Source organism: Candoia aspera, chromosome 1 (genome assembly GCF_035149785.1).
Source record: "Candoia aspera isolate rCanAsp1 chromosome 1, rCanAsp1.hap2, whole genome shotgun sequence".
Taxonomy (NCBI): domain Eukaryota; kingdom Metazoa; phylum Chordata; class Lepidosauria; order Squamata; family Boidae; genus Candoia; species Candoia aspera.
The window spans coordinates 115,217,521-115,239,927 of NC_086153.1; the positions used below are offsets into that span (position 1 = coordinate 115,217,521).

At 39.6% G+C, this 22,407-nt stretch overlaps 1 protein-coding gene across 4 annotated transcripts in view; it reads right to left on the reverse strand.

Annotated features, from left to right (window-relative positions):
- ANKRD6 (ankyrin repeat domain 6) overlaps positions 1–22,407 on the reverse strand; it is an 81,182-nt gene that overhangs the window by 23,707 nt on the left and 35,068 nt on the right. For 2 of the 4 annotated variants that reach the window (XM_063312174.1, XM_063312167.1), the window contains exons 2-4: positions 19,709–19,977; positions 5,450–5,548; positions 3,844–4,092 (exon numbers count right to left, since the gene is read on the reverse strand). In XM_063312174.1, coding sequence (XP_063168244.1) covers positions 3,844–4,092; positions 5,450–5,548; positions 19,709–19,828 — 468 coding nt within the window. In that variant the 5' untranslated portion in view covers positions 19,829–19,977. The remainder of the gene's footprint in view (positions 1–3,843; positions 4,093–5,449; positions 5,549–19,708; positions 19,978–22,407) is intronic. The other 2 variants (XM_063312179.1, XM_063312187.1) reach the window with 2 other exon arrangements.

The following is a 22,407-nucleotide window of genomic DNA, read 5'->3' on the forward strand; positions in this document are numbered from 1 at the left end:
ATCGTATCACTGTATATGATTGTATGCATATGCCTTACGGTATAATACTGTATTTTTTGTTTTATTTTGCTATTTGTTGATCATTGACCAAAATGAAGCTTCTCTCTCACTCTCTCTATTGACCACACTTATAAATACCTTGGAGTGCTGTTCTAGGACTCACTATCCTGTAAAGTACATTTTTTATATCTGGTCAGTGTTGCTCAGCATAGCTCCTCAACTATTCTGAGATCTTTCCATTCGAAAGGAGCTCACTTTATTCTTGCAGGTTGCAAGGTCTTCATAGCCAAGGTCATCTCCCAGATTCTCTGGTGTCCAAGTCTGTGTTTTAGAAATCTTGACATCCTTGAGACCATTCAGTCTAAGTTTACAGCAATTACTCTTGCAGTCCCAAGGTGTATTAAGAATTCAGTTCTAGTTTACAGATGGGCTTGGTTTCTGTGGATGATATTATCTTTTTAACACTGACTAAAGTTAACTTTTTTCCCCACTGAGTCTGGCCCCATTGGTTCTTAGAGACAACTTTAGTTCAACCTAATTAAAAAATATTATTGGCAAGTATAATTCCCTAGGACTCTTGTTTGGCTTTGAGGCTTTGCCCATTAGGTTCTGGAGCACCAGAAGTGTCCTTAAGTAATGTATTAGGGACACTGATTTTCACATTAATCTAAAAGTCTGGTTCCCAGCCTTTCAGCACATGGAGTCTTTTCAAATGGGTATGTGCCAGCCTCCTACTTCTCTTTTTTCTTTTCTTCCATGTTCATTTTCCTAGGTTCCATTCTTAAAATTACCAAATAAAAGTCTGCCCCACATTCCGAATCTTTCATTTAGTAAAGTAGCCTTCACTAATTCAGTCTTTTACAATAAATAAATCGAACATGCATTTAAATTCATTCCTTTGCTATGTGCAGGCATGAATAGACTTGTGCTTACTACTTAGATGAAACAAACAAACCTTTTTCTAAGGAGATATTGATCAAATTGTCACATTCTCCTTTATTCTTGGGTCTCTGAATGGCCTAGTCACCTTTTCTGTACTCTTGTTTCACTGCCACCCATCTATGACAGAATAATTTTCCCTCTGAGTTGCTTTCATTCACAATGTTGAATATATTTTCTCCAAATTTCTCCCTGGTTACTCTGTTACAGCCTTTCTCAACTTTTTGACCCTTGAGGAACCCTTGAAATATTTTCCAGGCCTCAGGGACCCCCTGCGCATTCAGACTCAAATACAGGCCAGGGGTTACAAAATTATTAGATTCATTTCATGTGTAGGCCTGTATATGTGCATTAACAATGCTCTTAAACTAAAAATAAAGAATGAAATTTACCTCTGTAATGTGAAGTTGCCTGAATAAATATATTTTTTTAAATAAACCATGATCTCCCAGGGAACCCCTAGTGACCTCTAGGGTTCCACAGAACCCTGGTTGAGAAACCCTGCTTTATTATCATTGTTCACTGGAGTGTAACCATCCCCATCTTTTATATTTTTACTTTCATATGCATCCATAACTACACAGATAATACCCATTCATACTTTTTGACATAAATGTTAGTTCCTTCATATTTAAACCTACACCTTCATTTCCCTACATGTATTCATCACCAGGCTCAAACTATAATGTGACACAACAGGCTATAAGTAAGAGAAGCTCTTTGATAAATGTCCTCTACATGAAAATGTGAAACTTGGAAAACCCCTCCAGTTTAATGAAACTCCTCAGTTCCTACTAACATATATCCATATTTGAGGGCAAAACTACATATATATTCTTGTATGATTTTGACACAACACTCTAAAGAAACCACATTCATTTTTCAAAGATGTCTGATATGATAAGAGAAGTTCTATTGTTTTTTATTACTGGGCCTGTCGTAGAATACAGCCATTCAATTGTATGATGAGGTAAGACTACTCTTCCTAATGAAATTAATTATATCATATTCATTCATACATTCTATATATCTAATTTTGTATTCCTAGTCATATACCTGCCAATTTACTGTAAGAAAACTGAAAGTAAACAAATAGCTATAAACTTTTTTTTAAAAGCCCTACAATTTAAATGGAGATAAATGAACCTATAAATAAATACAGTGATTTCATTGTACAGATGCAAAGCTATCACAAACAGCAGCACGCAAGAGCTAGCTTTTGCAGTAGACAAGCTTAGACTGATTAATTCATAACAGAAGCCCCACTTGCTCACCCACTCAACAGATTTTTGTTGTTAACAATAACTTTAATCAGATCAGAGCATGAACAAAAATCAGTGTAATTCAGTAATGCTAACATTAGAAAAAGACAGTGTCTGCTCTGGAAAATATTTCCCTCCAATTAAAAAGAAACTCAAGTCACACAGCAGGAAGTTGTTTTAGTAAGCGATGCTTATAGTTTCTGCCCACATCAAAGCAGAAAAGCCTACAAAATAGTTAGCCAGGCCAACTTGCTGTGGCTATAGCAGTGATGTTTTCACGTGTGGGAGGTGAGCTGGGCACTCCAGTACAAAACTATGTAAGACAGGAGAACCCAAAGACTGTTGGATATAATGAAGTATAATAGAGTTTTCAAAAGATTATGAGAAAAGATTAATACAGGTGGTCCTCGCTTAATGACCAGTCATTCAGTGACCATTTGAACTTATGACGGTACTGAACAAGTGGTACTTATGACTGGTCCTCATACTTACGATGGTCACAGCATCCTGTGGTCACGTGACTGCCATTTGCAACCTTCTTGGCAGGTTTCCTACAAGCAAAGTCAATGGGAAAGGGAAGCCAGCAGGTGGTCACAAATGGTGACCACATGACATCATGCTTAATGATGGTGCAGGAGTCACTGAACGACGGCAACGGGAAGTGCTGGAATTACTGTTGTTTGTATTTGGCCCACCTGTTGCTTTAATGAGAGTTTTTGGAAAAGCCATAATTGAATCAAGGAAAGCAGTCACATGACATTGTGCTTTATGACTGTTGTTACATGAGGACTTCCTGTATTCTGTTCTTTCTTGGTCCAACTTGTGTCATACACTTTGAAAGGAGACAGGGCAGGGATAGAAAGAAGAGCAGCAAGGCTTAATCATTAGTTCACTTTCCACCCACACTTAGCCTCACCAGTAAAATAACTGATGCTCAGTTAGCCAATACTGACCACCTGACAATCACCTAAAGGGCCCAGTGCATTTTAAACATCCATAGTCAATACTATTTTCCAATACCCTCAACCATTTCACAAAAATGAGCAACTACTCATAAGTGAGCACGGGACCATAGATAATATATATTCTTCAACTGTTCTGGATACTAAGTACCAAGCTGTTTATGTGAACAATTATTCTGAGATCATATTCATCCAAGGACAGGAGTGATAAAATCTGTATTATGATGACTCCAACTTATGTACATACTCATATATAGTTGTGTGCAACACTGTGCCATAGAAATGAAAGGGGGAAGCTTACTTGCATAAATCATCATTTGGGCATCATCATGGTTAGGAACAATGCCAGAGATAACAGCCCTTAAATCCACTACAACCTGATTTACTACCAATAGCAGGAGTTAAAAATGCTCATAAAACATCACGGTGACCTGTGAGCGACTCATGTAGAAAGCTCTCAGATTCCCTGTTTAGGGATGAGTCTATATAAATTGAAACAACGTAGGATATATTCACTTAGATTGGGGAACTCCAGAATAGACAGTGGAACTCTATGCAAAAGGTGGATAACTTTGTGGTGAATCATCTAAGGGAGACATGCAACCATGCAGTTTTGAAGTAGACCTGACATGCCAGATGGCCAGTCCAAATGCTACATGCAAGCTGAAAAGAGTTCTAACCTCTTTCTCTCTTTGCAATCTTCTAGGATCTTTTCTAGCCTTTTTCCTCTGTTTTTTCTTATCTTTTTCTTCCTTGACTTCTTTTACCAGGACTTCTCCCTTGACTATTTCTGAGGTATGTGCTGTATGAACACTCATTGACCAATCAGAGACGGCATCTGGATTCCAAAGGGGGCTTGCCGGATTAGCAGGGAGAAGGGAAGAATTACTTCTTGGGATTTCGTATTCTAGAGGGCCGGTTTCCACAGGCTGAAATTCATAATAATCCCCTTCAAGGTCACTGGAGGTCATTCTTCAACTAAAGATTAGGTCTTTAACAATATGTTAACGATCAACATCTGTAGAACATGAAGTCAGCATTTTAAATATTCTACCACATTTAACAAGTTTCTTTACATCATTTGGCAGAGGATATTTTAACTGGATAATTATGATTTGCTGCCCAGAGTCACTTGTTGAGATGGGTAGCCATATACATTGGATAAATAAATAAATAAATGATTTACAGTTGGATATTTAAAAATAAAGTAATTAATGATTCCATGGCTCAGTGAAAAAAAATTCAGAATATAAAAAACCCTTTGAAAGTTGGAAATATTAATAATCCTGGTTGTACACAAGGTGAGTACATAAAACAAATCCATACGGTCTTGAACTAAAAGAAGATGGGCATTTGTACACAACTATTTATCAAAAGCAGCTGAGAAAGAATGCAGTTGGGGGGGCTATAGAAAAAGAGAATGTGATTATTTAATCAAATAAATATTAATAATTTTCAAGTTAAAATCACTTGAATATTTCCCCCAGTTAATTAACTTTTGCTCTAAACTCAACAACCTTGCTGGGAGGAATGCTGCACAGATTTAATAATAATAATCAGATTCTGCAAATACTGTGAACAGTAACAAAACTGCCATTTGTATATATGCAAAAAAAACCCTCACATGTTTTTTTAAAGGCTGAAAATGGCCAAGCTTAATCCACAATGGGTGCAAAAAATCAATCATGAACCCTCTTGCCCCAGAGTATCTTGGTTTCATGCACTAACGATATTCACTAATGAATTTCTATAAATACAAACATTCTTGGCCTAGGTTTCACATTTCTAATGCGACTGTGAGAGGTGTAGACACTGACACTTTGAATACAGCCAAACAGAACTGCAGTGAAAAAATTAATTGGGATTTTGGCTTCTTCAATGTACAAACTCCTACCAAATGTTGCTCAGGAAAAGAAGTCAGCCACTTCCAACATCCTTGATGGAAGGGCAAATCCAATTTTTAAAAAATGTTTAACGTGCTTCCAACCAATTATAACACTAGTTCTTAAGTTACTTTCATTAATTTCTTCCTGCAGCCATTTTTAAAAGTATCTGGAAAACATTCATTTAGGCTTTTGAAAAGAAAGCCTACAGTAATTCATCTGCGCTGTCACTGTACTTGCTGATGTCCCTTGCAGGTTACCCAGGCAGGTTTGGAATCAATAAAAGAAAACAAATCTATTTTCCAGGCAGACACAGTCTCCAAAATGGACCACATGTAGTTGATTCTTAAGATTACAAATGAGAAAAGCTCCCATTCCTGCAAGAATGGTTGTGACTACTCACATCATCCTGAAGATCCACGTCACAGCTTGCTTTGAGCAGAATCTGGACCACAGGGAGGTGACCCTTGTAAGCTGCAAGGTGGAGAGGTGTCCTCCCATGCTGGAAAGCAGAAGATACCAACTGCTGAAGAAGTTTTAAGACCAAGGGTTGGTACACATCATTGTAATAGCTACCTTCACTATAAACTGGAAGGAAATCAATGAATATTAGTTCTTACATTTCTGAGGCCACTGAAGTGGCTTGAATCCCTATTTCAGTATTTTATGTAATTAAGGGATGTAATTAAGTCATTTTACACTTAGCACTTACTGGTTCTCTTTAGGAGTCTCTCTGTATAAAGCCATACATCTCATTTGAAAATAAACATTGCTCTAGTGCAGTTTAAAAAAACTAAATATAGTGCAATGTGCAAATATCCATATAATAATCCATATAATATATGTGGTTGGATTTGACTATAACATTTTAAAAAGCAAACAAAGCGAAGATTCTGTGTAAAGCAGTGGTCAGACCGCAACCAAGACAGGGCGGGACATAAAAGTCCACCTGACCTCAATCTCCAAAGGGGACTCATATTTAGAAACTTGCTTTTATTTATTTTAAAATATTCAGATTAGGTCTCATCCTTCTTTTGGTGCCTTATTTTCATGTGTGGTTGGTGCATATGTGTGTGTACATACACAGCCTTCAAATCAGTCTTGACTACACGGACAAGTCCATGCAGTTTCCTTGGCAACATTTTCAGAAGTGGCTTGCCATTGCCTTCTTCCTAGGGCCAGCGGGCTTCAAGCCTAGGGCAGGACTAGAACTTGGGTTTCCCCCCCCCTAGTCCAGCACCTTAGCCACTTGACCAAACTGACACCCTCCCCCCTCGCCTCCATCCCTCTCTCTCACACACACACTTACTTTCTGCAGACCACTGGTGGTCCACAGAGGTGATCTACCATAGCCTCCCCATATTCATCACCAATTGGCTGGCCAAAGCCCGATTCATGAAAATGGATCAGTTAACTGAACCATACAAGTATTAATATAAGTAGTAAAGTTAATAGTCTATGTGAGAAAACTGACAATTGTGAACAGATCTTGAGTGCAGTTATCAATGGTGAGTCAGCCACTCACACACCCCAACCTGGGCAACCTGAAGTAGTGCTTGAGAGCAATCTCATCAAGCACGTTGATCATGTTCCAATTCTAACCCTTCACCAAATGCCTGACATAACTGCTAGTCAAAGTGTAGGAAAATTCCCAAGAGCTTACTGGAATCCATCTGGATCCATAAGGCACCCAGGTGAATCATCCTGATTAATCCTCCCACAGTGAGGAGGGACAGGGTGGCAACAAATCTCATCTGTACCAGGAAGTGATCTGACCATGCCAAAGGGCTCAAAACATCTCACAACATGGAAGTCCTCCATCTTCACACAAGTGCTCCGAAGCAAAAGGAGGTTTTATGTATGTCCACCTGTGTGATCAGGCTCAAGTTCACCTGTGGCAAAGCCCATGGTTGCCATGGAGACCATGAATTCCTAAATCTTTCCCACCTCTGACCTGAGGGCATAGAGGCTGAAATCCCCCAATATAGCTGGGGAATTTCAAAAACAGCCCAGTCACAAGGTCCAGAAGCTCAGGAAGGATTCTGCCAGGCAGCAGGACAGATGGTGCATGAACAGGAACCCCAACATGTCCCTGCAGCTCACCCTCACAGTCCAGAGTAGGGTCACTATCACAGTTGTAGAACATTGCCACCACAACCATTCCTTTTCTTGGGATCATAACTGATAAAGGACCCAAAACCAAGGAATGCAGATTTCTAAGCGGGTTACATCTCCACTCTTACCTATCAGAATTTGCTAATATATCCTGCATCTACCCATTCATCCCCTACCAGCAAGATGGCTTTATTAGATAGATCGGATGGTTTACCGACAATAGCTTGAGACAGTCATCAGCAATTATAATTATGCTGAAGACCATAGCCTCAAGCTGTTGTTTGTAAACCATCAGTTCTATCTAATAAATTGATATGCTGCCTGATTCTCAGCGACTCTGGGTTTACAAATTGTTTACAAATTGTTTTGAAATTAAAGACAAGAAAAACAGCAAGAAATAAAAAGAAGGATAAAGATGGCAGGATGACAAAACCAGAGGGGAACAAAGGAAACAACCCAAAAGGAAGCTTCAGTTATCCTCGCCAAAGGTCTGGGCAAAGAACCAGGTCCCAATGCCCTTTGAAATACCAGCAGAGTGGGGGCCATCCAGATCTCAGGGGGAACTCATTCCAGAGGGCAGGCACTGCCATAGAGAAGGTGCAATTCTGGGGTCCCAATAGGTGGCATTGTTTAATCGAAGGAACCTGAAGCACACCAACCCTGCCAGATTGAATCGGCAGGACAGATACTATAGGAGATTGGCAGTCATTGAAGTAACCAGGCCCTATGCCATGTAGGGCTTTATAGGTAACTACCAGCACCTTGAATTGCACAGCTGAAGTACATGACAGATAAGCAGTGGATTAGGAGTTAAAATCATTAATTTGAAAAGCTGAGGAAATAAACTTCAGTCCCAAAGGACCATAAGAAAAGGCCTTCAATAACGTCTTTAGGAAATGCTTTCCACAGCTAGTTGGCAATAACCAAGCAGCTCCAATTCCAGGTGCCACCTCTGTTATTTCATCCTGCCAGAGCACCATGAGCAGGGCATCCTGCAGTCACAGTCATCCATTGGGCTTTATGTATTTATTTGTTTATTTTCTATCCTGCCTTTATTATTTTTAGAAATAACTCAAGGCAGTGAACATACCTAATACTCCTTCCTCCTCCTCTTTTCCCCACAACAACAACCCTGTGAGGTGGGCTGGGCTGAGAGAGAGTGACTAGCCCAAGGTCACCCAGCTGACTCTTTCCCCCAAATGCAGGCTTCCTACCTTTACAAAAGGTAAGATTTCAAACGAATGGTGCACTTCTACTTTTAACGTATGTCAACAAGCTAGGATCACTGCTAAATTCTGCTATTGCTGCGGAAAGCAATAGCTATATAAGGCTATTCTACATGGCAGCGCTAAAGAACTGTTATTCAGTACAAGAACCAGCAGAAAACTATGCCAGCTTTAAAAAGTGCCAACCATTCTTCCAACCTCTATTTTGCCCTGGGAACAAAGCAGAAGAGGGATTCTGCCTGCACAAGAAAGAGTGAAAGGAGAACAGCAGGGTGGGGAATGCCTTCTTTGGTGCCAGTTACTGCCAGCAGAAGACTTGTGCTTCCATGGAATTGGCAAACTGGCAGCAAAAGACCCATTCTGCTTCTTCTCTCTCCCTGCATTTCCTGCCACCCATGGCGAGGTGTGTGTGTGTATGGAGTGGGAAGGGCAGAGACACTGATTTCATCTGGAGAGTCATAGGTGTACTTAACTTCCCAAGAGATTCCAAATTGCTCAGTATTCATTAATTCTCTCTCTCTCTTTCTCACAGTTCTCTTGGATCCCTCAAACACTTATATGGTGGCACCTTTATTTTTGGGGATACTATTCAGTTTACCTTGTTCAGCTGATCTCTGCAGGATCACATCTGTCCTATTTTTTCCTTTCAAAATGTAGCTGCGACTCAAGGTCAAAATGTGATTTTCCTACCAACTACTGTATAGTTTTGACGATACATCAAATACACCACTGCTTTCCTTGATTCAATTATGGCTTTTCCAAAAACTGTCATTAAAGCAACAGGTGGGCCAAATATGAGCAGTACATTTCTCTCCTAGATGTCCAGGACTTCACATGAATTGTAGGTAGGGAAGACAGTTTATATGTCTCTAGGCAACAGGAATGTACGAAGAAGAACGGGGTATCAGAATTGGAAGACTCATTAACAACCTGCGATATGCAGATGATACAACTTTGCTTGCTGGAAATGAAGAAGACTTGAAGTACTGGCTGATGAAGATCAAAAATTGTAATCAGCAATATAGGCTACACCTGAATGTGAAGAAGACAAAGATTCTCACAAATGGACAAATAAACAATGTCACAATAAATGGAGAAGAAATTGAAGTCGTCAACAATTTCATTCTACTCCGATCAACGATCAACGCCAAGGGAAGTAGTAATCAAGAAATCAAATGACATATCATGCCGGGAAAATCTGCCATCAAAGACCTATCTAAAGTTTTCAGAAGTAAAGGCGTCAGTTTAAAAACAAAGGTGTGTCTGACTCATGCCATGGTCTTCTCAATCGCCACATATGCCTGTGAAAGTTGGACATTAAAGAAGGAAGACAGAAGAAGAATTGATGCGTTCGAATTGTGGTGTTGGCGAAGATTATTGAAAATACCATGGACTGCCAGAAGAACAAACAAATCAGTTTTAGAAGAAATACAGCCAGAATGTTCCCTAGAGGCAAAGATAACTAGGCTTAGACTCTCATACTTTGGGCACATTGTCAGGAAAGACCGATCGCTTGAAAAGGACATCATGTTTGGCAAAGTCGAGGGCCAGCGGAAAAGAGGAAGACCTTCAATGCGATGGATTCATACAGTTACAGCAACAATGGATGCAAACACTGGAACAGTCAGGCATATGGCGCAAGACTGAACAGCATTTCATTCTGTTATACACAGGGTCGCCATGAGTCGTAAACGACTCGACGGCAACTAACAACAACAACAGGCAACATTAACACATACCCTCATTCAGGATTGATACTGATATACAACATTTAAATTATAAATAGGTTTCAAAAGGATTTAAGCTAGTGGTTTCTGGTGGTCTTTAATTCTAAACTGCAATTAACAGACCACAGTCATTCTTTATCTGGCATGTTCTTAACAGATCATAAGAAGCCAGTTGAAAAGGTTAGGATGAGTGTGCTTGGAGTGAACTTGTCCACCTAGCACACTGTTGAGCCCAACTCTTCTTCCTGTTAGTGAGAAGTTGTGAATCAATGATTAATCCATGAGCAGTAGGATGCAGCATGGAGCCATTCAGGCTAGGGCACCATCATGGTTGATGAACACATCTTTAATGAATAGTACCCTAGTGCAGTTACTGTCCTAACAAGTAGGAACCACGCTGAGACGAGGAATAAGTCTCTAGTGTTTTATTACTGCTACAGTAGACAGAAAATCCTACCAAACTGAAAAAGCATGAGAAAACCCAGAGAGATAAACCCCAAAAGTCAAGGCGGGTCTGTTCTGTATCTCTTTGAGTGACAGCTCAAATTCTAGCTACTACGCATGCGTTTTCCCCCCTGGATAGGGGCCCCCTCCTGCTCACCATCAGTGCTCATGACAGTTACCCTTGTATTGCAACTGTTACTGGTATGTGTGGCAAACCCCTAATTTTCGATATGGCCAAAAGTGTTCCCCCCAAAGTACAGTATCTGATGATGTTACTCATGCTGAGGTGAAACTAGATGAAAACTTATTTATGCCTGTATCATTTATCTCTCTACCAAGATTTGTTACAAAGGTGAGTTCAGCTACAGAATAATTTGTAATTTGCTGACTGGATCAAGGACATCAGCAATGAAGCATTTTGCTTGATTGGATAAAGTAACAGTCAATTTCCCCAAGCCTTCAATTATCTTTCCTCAAGCTTTCAATTATAATCAAAAAAAGGAGGAACAGGGCTTGCCTAAAAATACCTAAACAGAAGGCCCAGATGTTGATCTCTCTCCAACCATTCTGTTTTGAACCTTGAACATGTGTTGACATCTAAGATCGGATTCAAGAAGGTAGTAAGTAACTAGTTTAGCCACACTTACAGCATTGATTTTATTTGGAATTCTGGGTATGCAACTCTTGCCTTTCCTTGTTTTTCCTGTAATTTCCCTTTTTCCAATGACAAACTCCATTTTTAATATCTAAAGATTTCTCTGCACCAGCTTCAAACGGATAATTCTCATTAAAACTTTCCTTGTGGATAGGTATGCATTATGCATTGTTACAGAGCTATCCCTGTATTTCAGGATTGGCAGAAGGTCTATTTGGTTCTAGGCTTTGGTTGGGAAACGCTAAAGCACCTTCTGTTCTCTATTTTCCTATTGCTAGGATAAGTAGAGAAGTCCTTGAAAAAGGGCTAATAAGTCCTCAACTAGATAGTCTAAGGCAGGTCAAGAGGCATAGCATAGCATAATAACATGGTTAGTTAACAGTCTTACTTCCAAGTCATGGCTTATAGTTAGAGAAGTCCAAACCACAGAATTCCATTTTAATGAATTCTAAATGCATAATAAGCATGGAATTCCAACTGACAATTGAGCACTACTACTTTACCTGAGAGGGAAAACCTATTGGCATGTTCTGAATATTGAAAATGTTAGCACTTATAAAAATGTTATGTATAATTAAAAAGCAAACATTAGTACACAAATGAAGTGTCAGAAAATTTGTATTTTGAATTTCATATCAAGCTATTTGGTGAAATAAAACAACAGAGACACCGGTTGTTTCAGCATTCTGTTGTTAAGCACACATAAACATTATCATTCTATTGTAGAGGGAAGTTGAGTTTGGGACATAAAAGCTTTCCTAAGGCTATCTAATCAGGTGATTGGGAGAGCCATTTCTGAGTGTTGCTTAAAAGAACATGTGGACAGGATACTACAACAATTCCTCCAGCTCTGCCTCCTTGTGTTAACAGGAAAGGTCAGTTGCAGTGGCAATCTAGGATTTCCAGGGAGCAAATATATGTTCCCACTGAGTCTCCCCCACCTTTAAATTTTCAGTGAAGCACTTGAGAGCATCTAGAACAGGGCTGAACAACGTCTGTTCTTCCATGTATTGTTCAACTCCAACTCCCAACATCAATTTTATTTATGCTTGTTGGATTTACATTCTACCTTTCCTCCAGAAGCTCAAGCTAGTATACATAGCACTATCTGCTCCATTTTTCCCCTAACAATAACCCTGTGAAATTGGTTGGGCTGAAAGGCAGTGATGATCAGAAGGTGGATTTGAGCATCTGAAGTCTGCAAAACTTTTCCTAGGGGCCCCAAGCTGCTAATCTTCCTCTTGGAACTCACTTGCCTTTTTGCCACAACCCTATACTAATGTGACAAGCTACAGGGCCTTGTGGAAATAGCCCTCTACTGCAATTAAATTACTAACTCTCTGCCCTGCCCACAACAAAGAAGAAATGAACCTATTTTCCTTTTCTGCTATTAGAGGCTTCAGTTGTCAGGAAAGAAAGTCAAAAGCTGGAGGGGGGTGAAGGAGATGGCCCAGAGCCATCTGTTTCAAATCGAGAAGGTGAAGTCATCAAGAAAGAGGAAGCAGACGAATACCATGGTTTTGTCTCTCTGAAGGGCCTAGGAAGAGATTTATATGCTACCCATTTCACTAAGAGATGAGGAAATGACTTGTCTAGTTGACAGGGGCAAAGGGAGAAAAAGGAAAGACAAATGGATAGGAGGGAGGGATTGGGCATGAGGCAGAGACAAACAGAAAAAGAGGTGGGACTTATACTACTAGAATAACCTGATTTATTCCACCAAAAACTTCTAAAGATAGCAAGTTCAAATTCTTACACATTGCGTACATGCTCAAAGAGCTTTTCTTCACTTTAACATTCAACACATAATTCTTTTTCTTTTCCAACTTCTCCAGTCAATTTAAAATTCATCTATGATTGATGCAGAATGTATTCAATAGTTATAATCTGACATTAAGGTGATGGCCATAGCTATATCTTTGTGAGTCCAGAGCTTGCAGAGAACCATCAGGCAGTCACAGTTTGTTCTTTCTCCCTCAAAGCTGGCAAAACAGCTCAGGTTTGAGAACCATCGCCCAATCAGTGCCTGCTTACTTTTTCACACAGATCAATAATTGATGGTTTTGTCCCACCCGCCAAATCTACTTAGTCCGTGGCTAAATTAACATTCTTTCTTAAAAAGGAAAGAAAAAAGGCTTCTGTGAATATATGCTGTTTCGCAAACAAAACAAAACAGAAGTTTAAAGGGAAACTATGCAAGGGAGTATCAGTTGTACAAACTTTCCAAAGCTTCCCAGCTGCCATGGATGAGATTCCTCCTGTCTTCCAGACCCCTGTGACTGTTAATGGTAGCATGCATTTCATCCTTATTACAAAGGCTATAACCATGACAGCATTTTTTTAAATAGGTGAAGGAATAAATAATAATAAATAAAATAGGAAGAAAATTTTCTGCTTGAACATTGGAAGTTGTGGGAGCTCTGTAAGCAGGAAAGGGGAGAGAAGATTCATTGAAGCTGGAAGGTAATGAAAAATGGCTGGAGTAAAGCAAGAATTCCCTGCAATGAGAAAATGAACTGCCTCATAAAGTAGTCCTTGTTTAGCAACCACAGTTGGGACCAGCAACTCAGTCATTAAGCAAAGTGGTTGCTTAACGACACAGGTATGTTTTGCACTAGAAGGTATCATTTGTGGATCATGAGCTCAATGAGGAAACCAACATCGGTCCCAATGCAAGAATCTACATTAATGGCAATCAACTAACACAGCTGAATCACCAGACATAACTTCAAACCTTCCAGAAATCTGGATGCACTGAAAAGGAAGCCATTCAAGTTGGAAAACTGGATTACATAGTACTACGTGGCGATAAAAATGCTGTTGTTGTATGGCCTATTCAAAATCTTGTGTTAATAATGGCATTTGTAAATATCTCCCGTTTCCTTGGGACTCTTAGTATCTTCATACCATCAATAGTTCCTCAGCACTGGCATGGAAATAATCTATGTAATACTAATACTGAGGAAGTTTGACATGCTTTCCAGAGCTATATGGCACACTTATACATGGAGTAAAAACACCAAATGGAGATCAATTCAAAGAGACTATGTGAATTGCAATGCATAGACTGGTCCTATTTCCAACAACTATAGGGGTTCAGAACAAGTTTAAGTATATGTCTGAACCTGCAGAACTCTTATTCTAAAGTGATCACCAGATTATGCATACTTGAATTATCTTTAAATCTAAACTTTCACTCTAGATTTCTTCAACCTGGCTTGATTTAATGGCCTCCAGTCAAGAAAAGGGAACGCAGAAATCTCTTTTCAGTGCTGGCAAGCTGAGACAATGATATTATTAATCTCTGAAAGACAACATGATTTGGTTAGTGACTGCTTCACCAAACAAGAATTCCTGAATGCTACAGTATTGAAAAATATACTAAATTTTTAAATAGAGGATTAGACTCCATGAACAGAAAAAGCAGGAAACAATGTTATTTTTTGTTGATTTCTCCCTTTCTCTGCAGAATTTCTTGTCCTTTTAAAATCTGCTTCAGAGGCTTGGGGAACTTCCAGAATGCTGTTGGAGATGGTGCCAAGGTGCTTCAGGGGAAGATAAAGCTGGCAAAAAAAAAAAAAAAAAGCTTTTCCACCTCCATCATCAAGAGTATTATGAGCAGAAATGGGACTTCTGGGGAAGAAATGGCGGACTGAAGACGGCTCCATGAAAAGCGGAGCTGACGACCATGATGGAATGAACAGCTAGCATATAGAATAGTAGTTTAGAGTTCTGGAAGGTGAGGGAATAGATATCTTGTTCAAACCACAGTTGGTGCCTTTGAAAGGGCACTAAATTCCCATACTTCCCTTCTAATCACTTTTGGAAATTGCTTGTTAACTGTTTTTCAGCTATTAGGAACTTTTGGATCAACAAGTTTTACAGGACCAGGTGTGTTTCCTTCAATCCTTAGCGAAAGAAGTTTTAACTACAAGTTTAAGAACTTTAAAAAAATGTTTTGGAATAAACAGCAAAAGGGTGATTAAAACTTTGATTTTGGAAAGTTACAAATGGACTATGGGTCCAGATAAATTTGAAATAAGATTCTGAAAATAATTATAAAGAACTCTTCCCATGGGAAAATGCTTTTGTTCTCAATTTAAAAAAACATAAGACTTTAAAAATTGGACACTAGATGGAACTAGAAGGAACTAAAGATTACACCTAAAAGAGAAGAACATTCAAAGTTGACTTACAATTACAGAATGAAGCATGATATTCTAACACTGGACATATTGAAGGATATTTTTGGACCTAGAAGTTAATTTTAATAGTGTCTGCCACTATTTGTCTAAAAGATGTTATGGAAGAGGAAAAAGTTCTACCTGACAAGATCAAGACTGAGTTGAAAGTGGATTTCTACAAGAATGATATGGAAAAAAGATGTTACAATGGACATACAAAAGAAACTAGCTTGTGTTTTAATAATTAATAATTTATTTTAATAAATTATTTAATTTAATAATTAAAAGGGATATATAAAAACAAACTGAAAGAGTGACCTGGATAATTTTCCTATATTGGATTTACAAAAGAGGCTTGTTAAAACTTTGAAGAATTTTGTGAGAAGGGACAAAGAAAAAATGAAAAGAAATCAAGTTCTACAACATTATTTGAAAGGACTAAAGATCAAGATTGTTTGAAGTAAAAGGAAGGAATATAAAGTTGGTGAATTTGATCAAGGCTAAAATAGGTATGTTGTTATCTCTGGTAACCCTTAATGGACTTTTGCTGACATCAGGACTGAAATGACAAGGCTTTATGGACATCCAGTTTGGAGCAGAACAAGGGTAATGCCATGTGGACTTCTGGGGGCAGGGAATGGTGCCTTACATTGAAACTAGAGACCTAGCAACCCGCAGAGTAGTTGGATGCTCCCTAAAAGAAGTGATTGGCATGCTGACCTAATTAAAACATTAGCAAACCTATCAAAGCTCTTAGGGGTCCTTGAGTAAAGAAAGCTCTCCCTCTCTCCAGTTCTCACCATGTCAAGGAAAAACTGGTGGCCACACTGGAAAAAGGATGGAACAGAGTTGAAAAAGTGCAAATGAGGTCAATCCAAAGACCAAGGAGCTCAAGCACTTTCCTTAGAAGAAAGATTAGATTATTTGGGACTCTTCAGGTTAGAAAAAAGATGATAATGAAGGGGAAATAATTGAGTTATATAAACTCATGCATAGTATGGAGAGTGCAGACAGGGAAATTTCTCTCCCTCTCAAAATATAAGGACTGGTCATTAGGTCAAGCTGATGGGCAGGGGATTTGAACAGACAAAGAGGAAATACTTCTTCACCCAGCACATAACTAACCTGTGGAATTCATTACCGCAAATATATGGGGAAGGCCAAAGACTTGATGGTGTGGTGGTTATGATGTTGTGCTAGGACTGGGGAGATCCAGGTTCAAGACTGCTCTCAGCCATGGAAATTCATTGAATGATTTTGGGCCAGACTTGTAAGAGAACATCAGGTAGGAAAAGATGTCTCCATCTCCTGCTTAGGAGCATCCTAGAAGGATCTGGTTGGCCACTGTAAGAAACAAAATGCTGGATTAAGATGGGCCTTGACCTGATCCAGCAGGCCAATTCTTATGTTCTTTCTTAGGACAGTTTTAAAAGGAACTGGTAGAAGAACACAAGTTTGCTATTTAAAGGGTGAAAAAAAGTCTAATACAATTCTACTAGAAATGTACCTGATGAATCTTGGGTAAAAGACACTTTATACTAATGCTAAATCAGAAGTACTAAATGGGGTTTTCAGTTGTTTTTGTTTATTTATATTAATCCTACGGAATATCACCCTTGCTCTCGGAATCACCATATTTACAAAAGGCCGTTTGGCTGCTGCTATGGAAAGTAAACGAAGAAGTCCATGCAAACTGAATTCACTCCCACAGAAACAAAAACATTTTCAAATGCAGCAAAAAATAGCTTTTCACAAAATAACTGCCATTTAGATCGCCAGATAAAATCAAATCAAATTATTTCCCAATCTCCTTTTTATACAACACTTCTCTTAGAGCCTTAGAGATCCCCTTTCCCTGTTGGTCTGGTACAACGTGCATAAGTTACCAAAAAAAAAAAAAAAAAGAACCTAATGTGTTTCTTGCTTCAATGTACAGTATTATTTTAGCAATGGGGAAGACCCAGAGAGAAATAAAGTAATCACAGGATTTGTAGCGGCTGTCCTGAATTGCCATTAGACCCAGCACGCAGAAGGGAAAGCACAAATGTAGCACAATTTCAGAGGAATCTAATACCATGCAACACTGTTTTTTGATACAGACATTACATATTGAACACAGAGTATTAGGTGTTGCCATTCAAGGGCACTGTAGAGCAGTATTTTCCAAACTTGGCAACTTTAAGATGTGTGGACTTCAACTCCCAGAACTCCACAGCCAGCATGGGTCCAGAGATACTCTTAGGTTTAAGCTTTCAGCATCCTGATCATAAGATAACTGCCTAGAGCTAACATAAATTAGGTATGTGGCAGGCTACACTTTCCCTCCCATCTCTAGGAACATACTAATCTTGCTGATAGTTTTGCCTCTTCTCTACTGAACTGAATAGCACACAAAGCAGAAAATCTAAAAGATCATCCTGTTTTGAAACAGACTACAGCAATTACCTGTTTTCACTGTTCACAGCATCCCCTGCCAAATATTGATGGAGACCAACTGTTCTGCCTTTTTCTTTCCAGCTTTGCAACTATGGTGACTGGGCAAGCTGGCACCTTGAATCTTGTATGGGTATAAATTATGTATGAGCAAAATATGCACTGCACTTCTTAAAATTACTGTAATTGGTTGTTACTGAAACACAAAACTAACTGCAATGAAAGCAACAAATGCAATGTGTCTGTGCCAGTGTCCAGCCACTATTCCAAACAATTCCAGGACACTGAAGGTTTTAAAAGTTACATTTTAAAATTTCAACTGAGCCCAAATGCAAAGAGTGCTTAATGCAGTTATTTCAAAGAGCTCTGATCTAGAATGGGTTTCCAGATAGATACATTCTATCTGGAAACCCATTCTAGATCCACCATACAGCTCATTTTAATTTCCTAAATTAAGAAAGACCCCCAACTTCCACTTACAATGTCATTTCAACACTTTATACCAAGGCAGACCTAGATTTACTGCTAAACAGGTACACTTACCAATGAGCTGTAGTCAAATCATCTCTTCCTGATAAGTTTATCTATGTAACACTGAGGAATACAAACACATTTTTGTTTGCTTTGCATTCATACTTTTCATTTTTGGATATACATCTAATATTTTAATGTCTACAAATTTAAGGTGTGATGCACCAGTTCTAAGAAATTGTCAAAAGAAGCAGAATACACATTTATAAGTGAAAAAAGGAAAGAAGGTGAAGAAACACAAGAGAGAGGAAAATAGTTTCTTCTCCTTTTATGGGAGCTGCAATGGCAGAGAGTGGTAGCCATTTATTCTTAAATTTATAGATAAGTGAACCATTCTGAAACCACCATCAGATCTCTTTTTTATGGTGTTAAGATTGTCACTGTTGTCAGAATTTTAAATGCCTGGATCTAAATAACTCAGAATTGTTTTGCTCAGATGAAGAAACTGTGTGCAACTTTGCATTCCTCTTCAGTCTTTTCCTGACCATTGTGGTATCCAGAGCGCAGCACAGAAGCCCAGCATTTAAGTCAGATCACGGCTACCTTTCCCAGTTTAAATGATTAGATCCTGGCAGAAAGAAGAGGATCAGCAAGGAGAAGCCCACCAGTTGTCTCCCTGGCTCCAGAACAACATCAGAGGCAAAAATCTTTCTCCCTAGAGATGGAGACATCTGGGGGGGTTGGGAGATTTTTGCTTTTTTTTTTTTTCAGCATTCCCCCATTTTTAAGCTTCACAGTTGCAAAAATATCATCTGAAGCTAAATTTTGATGGAGCTTGGGACCACTCAACAGACTAGTTCAAGGTTTTTCTAAGTCTAATTCACTGCTTTAAAATCTTCACTTTGAGAAACCAGTAGAATGGGCACAACATACAGTACACTACACGCACTCAACATGTTCTTAGCCATTTGAAAATGCAAAATACAGAACATTTCTTTGTTCCCCCGAAAATGCTTTCCTCCTTCTGTAATGTATTCACCCCACCTCCATTCCCCACCTCAGGAAGCCTAAAAGGATTTTGGTGTGGTTTTTTTCCCCTCCTGTTTCTTTACAGCAATCAATCTTGCCAATGTAAATGCAAAATCTGCTTTGAAAACTCTGCACATTTATTAGCTGAAGCTTTTTGCTTCTTCCCCTTTCAAGAGAAAAAAACAGCAGAAGAGAAGGAAAATTATTTGACACCTAAATGCAACTGCAGAATGAAAAAAACCACACACACACACACTCATCCATACCAGTTTCTGGAACAATTACACTTTCAAAGGCCAGAAGACATTTATCATGAGGAAAAAAATGGGAGTGAGGTTAGCTCTCAGTGAATTTGTAAGGAGTTTTTTCTCTTGTTACCTTGGTAACAGCTACCTTGGCACCCTTGTTGATAAGCTGCACCACATTATCCACTTGCCCTTTGTACGCAGCTATGAGAAGGCGTTCTGAAAGGACGGCGACCACATCCTGCTGGCTCATGAATTAGGACAGAATGGCTTTGGAAACAAGCTTCTTCAGTCCAAAACAAAAGATTCACATCACTCCAGCTGCAGGGCACAGACGGACCCCAGCATGGGAGAACGTTGGTCTGTTGCTAAGCCATCTTCTGCATCTGTGGATTGGAGCAGCTGGAGGGGGGAACAAAATACACAGTCAGACACGTAAACAAAAGACAGCAGCAGCAGCAATTCCTTCCCAAAAAAGATTCTGAAAAGGAGGAAGGAATGGCAAAGGACCTGAAAAGTTTATAAAGCTAGAAGCCGAACACAACCCAAAAGATGGGGAGGAGATATATTTTTGATCCATCCATCAGCAATTCACACATTTAATAAGAATTGCAGTCATTGGGGTACATCCAGGGTAGTATATTCCAACCTCTACAGAGTGCAGACCTGGCACTTTTTGGTGACCAACCTCTATTTTCTAATCCCTTCATGATGCCTACTTGCAAGCCTGACATCTCTTCACAGCCTTTCTGTTACAAGATAGCAGCACTAAATCACCTTCTCTTAGCAAGGTGCTCACTTTCACAAAATACTACCTCCAGTGTGTGCGCGTCTATCAACCAATTGTCCATGTCCAAATTTCTTCCAGCTGTAATCATGTGGCTGTTAAGCGTATCATAAATCCAACTCAGACTGCACTCTTCAACAGCTCAGCACTCTATGCGTCTCCTAACTGTCGGACCTCATCCTTCAGGAGCAGAGCATTAAAGAGCAAAAAACCACTGGAGGATCCTTCACACAAGAAACTCTAAGCCACCTCTCTCACCTATTTGTGTATGCCAGTAGGAGCCACGTGGAACCACATTTTTAACCCAGAGCAAAAGTTGTCCTTTCCAATTGACAAATATGCCAGCTTCTTTGGTGGAATGCTTCTAGGTCCTGCTAGATGACATTTAAGAGAAGGGACATGGAGTGTGCCCACCCTATCCAACCTAGTGGCAGATGCCCTCCAGGAAAGGTGGTCCCACAAAGAGGCTGGCTCCATCTCATGCAGGGTTTTAAAGGTGATAATCAGCACCTTGAATTGCACCTGGAAAGGAACTGGAACCCAGCAGAGTTCATGCAGCAATATGCATTTGGGTGCAATATGGGTAAACCATGGGGTGCCCAAAACAGTATGCATCACTGCATTCTGGACCAGTTGCAACTCCCAGATGATCTTCAAGGGCATCCCCATGTAGAATACATTGCAGTAATGCTGCCAGGAAGTGACCAAGGCATGAGTGACTGTGAGCAAGGCCACTGGTCCAGGAATAAGTGGAATTGGTGCACGAGATAGATCTGTGCAAAGGCCTCCTAGCCATGGCTACCACCTGCTCCCCAAACAGGAGCCGTGAGTCCAGGAGGACTCCCAAATTGCACACCAGCTCTGCCAGTGACATGCTATCCTAACTGAGAGTCAAAGATGACACCTCTCTGTATTGGGGGGGATGAACCATCTCAACATAACACATTTCATATGGATATTAGCTGAGACTTCTTCAGTACTAGAATTATTATTAATTAAATTTATCCATCCTTGCTGTGGAGGGATGGAAACATTAAGCCACATTCTCTTTCCTTCCTTTCTCTCCCTGTTTATATAACATGATAGGAGGCCTTGTATTAGCCCTACGAGATAGATCAGATCAGGAAACTGACGCCACAGGAAGATTAGAGCTGTACTTTATTGAAATAGGCTGTATCTTATTTATTTATTTATTATTCAAATTTCTATTACCGCCCATCTCCCCCCAAAGAGGGGGACTCTGGGCAGTTATATAATATAATATATATATTATATAATATATATATATATGTAACAGAATCTTGCAAGCCTGATTTTATTTTACCTCCCCTTCCTCTTATATCCCAGTGAACCAGGGAAGTGTCTGCCTGAGTCTCTTCCAAATACTATCTTTTTTTCCCAGGACTTAAGGAGTGTTTCAGCCCTCTTTGCTTATATAATGGTTCTTGACTATTTCTCTTAAGTACATCTCCCTGATGCTCTGCACCTGAAGAATCCCAGGGTGCCATGACCTCTCAGAGATCATCAATTCCCCTGCCATCCCCTCAAAGGAGACGAAGGGAAAGAACTTGGCCCATCTCTCCCCTAACAAGTTTAGCTGTGAAAGCAGCTTCTTAAGACAACAGTCACACCCCTCCTTCCAAATAGTTGCTTATGGGAACACTATTGTAGCACCAGGCTGATCTCAAAAAGGTAAGCAGGGTTGGATCTGGCTAATACTTGAATGGGAATCCACCTGGAAATCCCAGGGTTATAGGTTAGACCAGGAAGTCGGCAAAACATCTCAGAAAAAGCCAGTGGTAGACCACTCTCACACTGTTGCCAAGGGAACTATATAGATGTGTCCATGGACCACCATGGAGTATGTTCCATTCCAAAGAGGCTTTTTATGTAGCTGACAAAACCGACGAGAATTTCAGACCCATAGCAATGAGGCAAAGATGAAATCCACTTCTAAATAATGAATTCCAAGAACAGTCCTGGATGACTCATTCGCTGCTGCTCTACAGTTGAAGAGTAAAAAACCAAACAAGGTAACTCAAAGC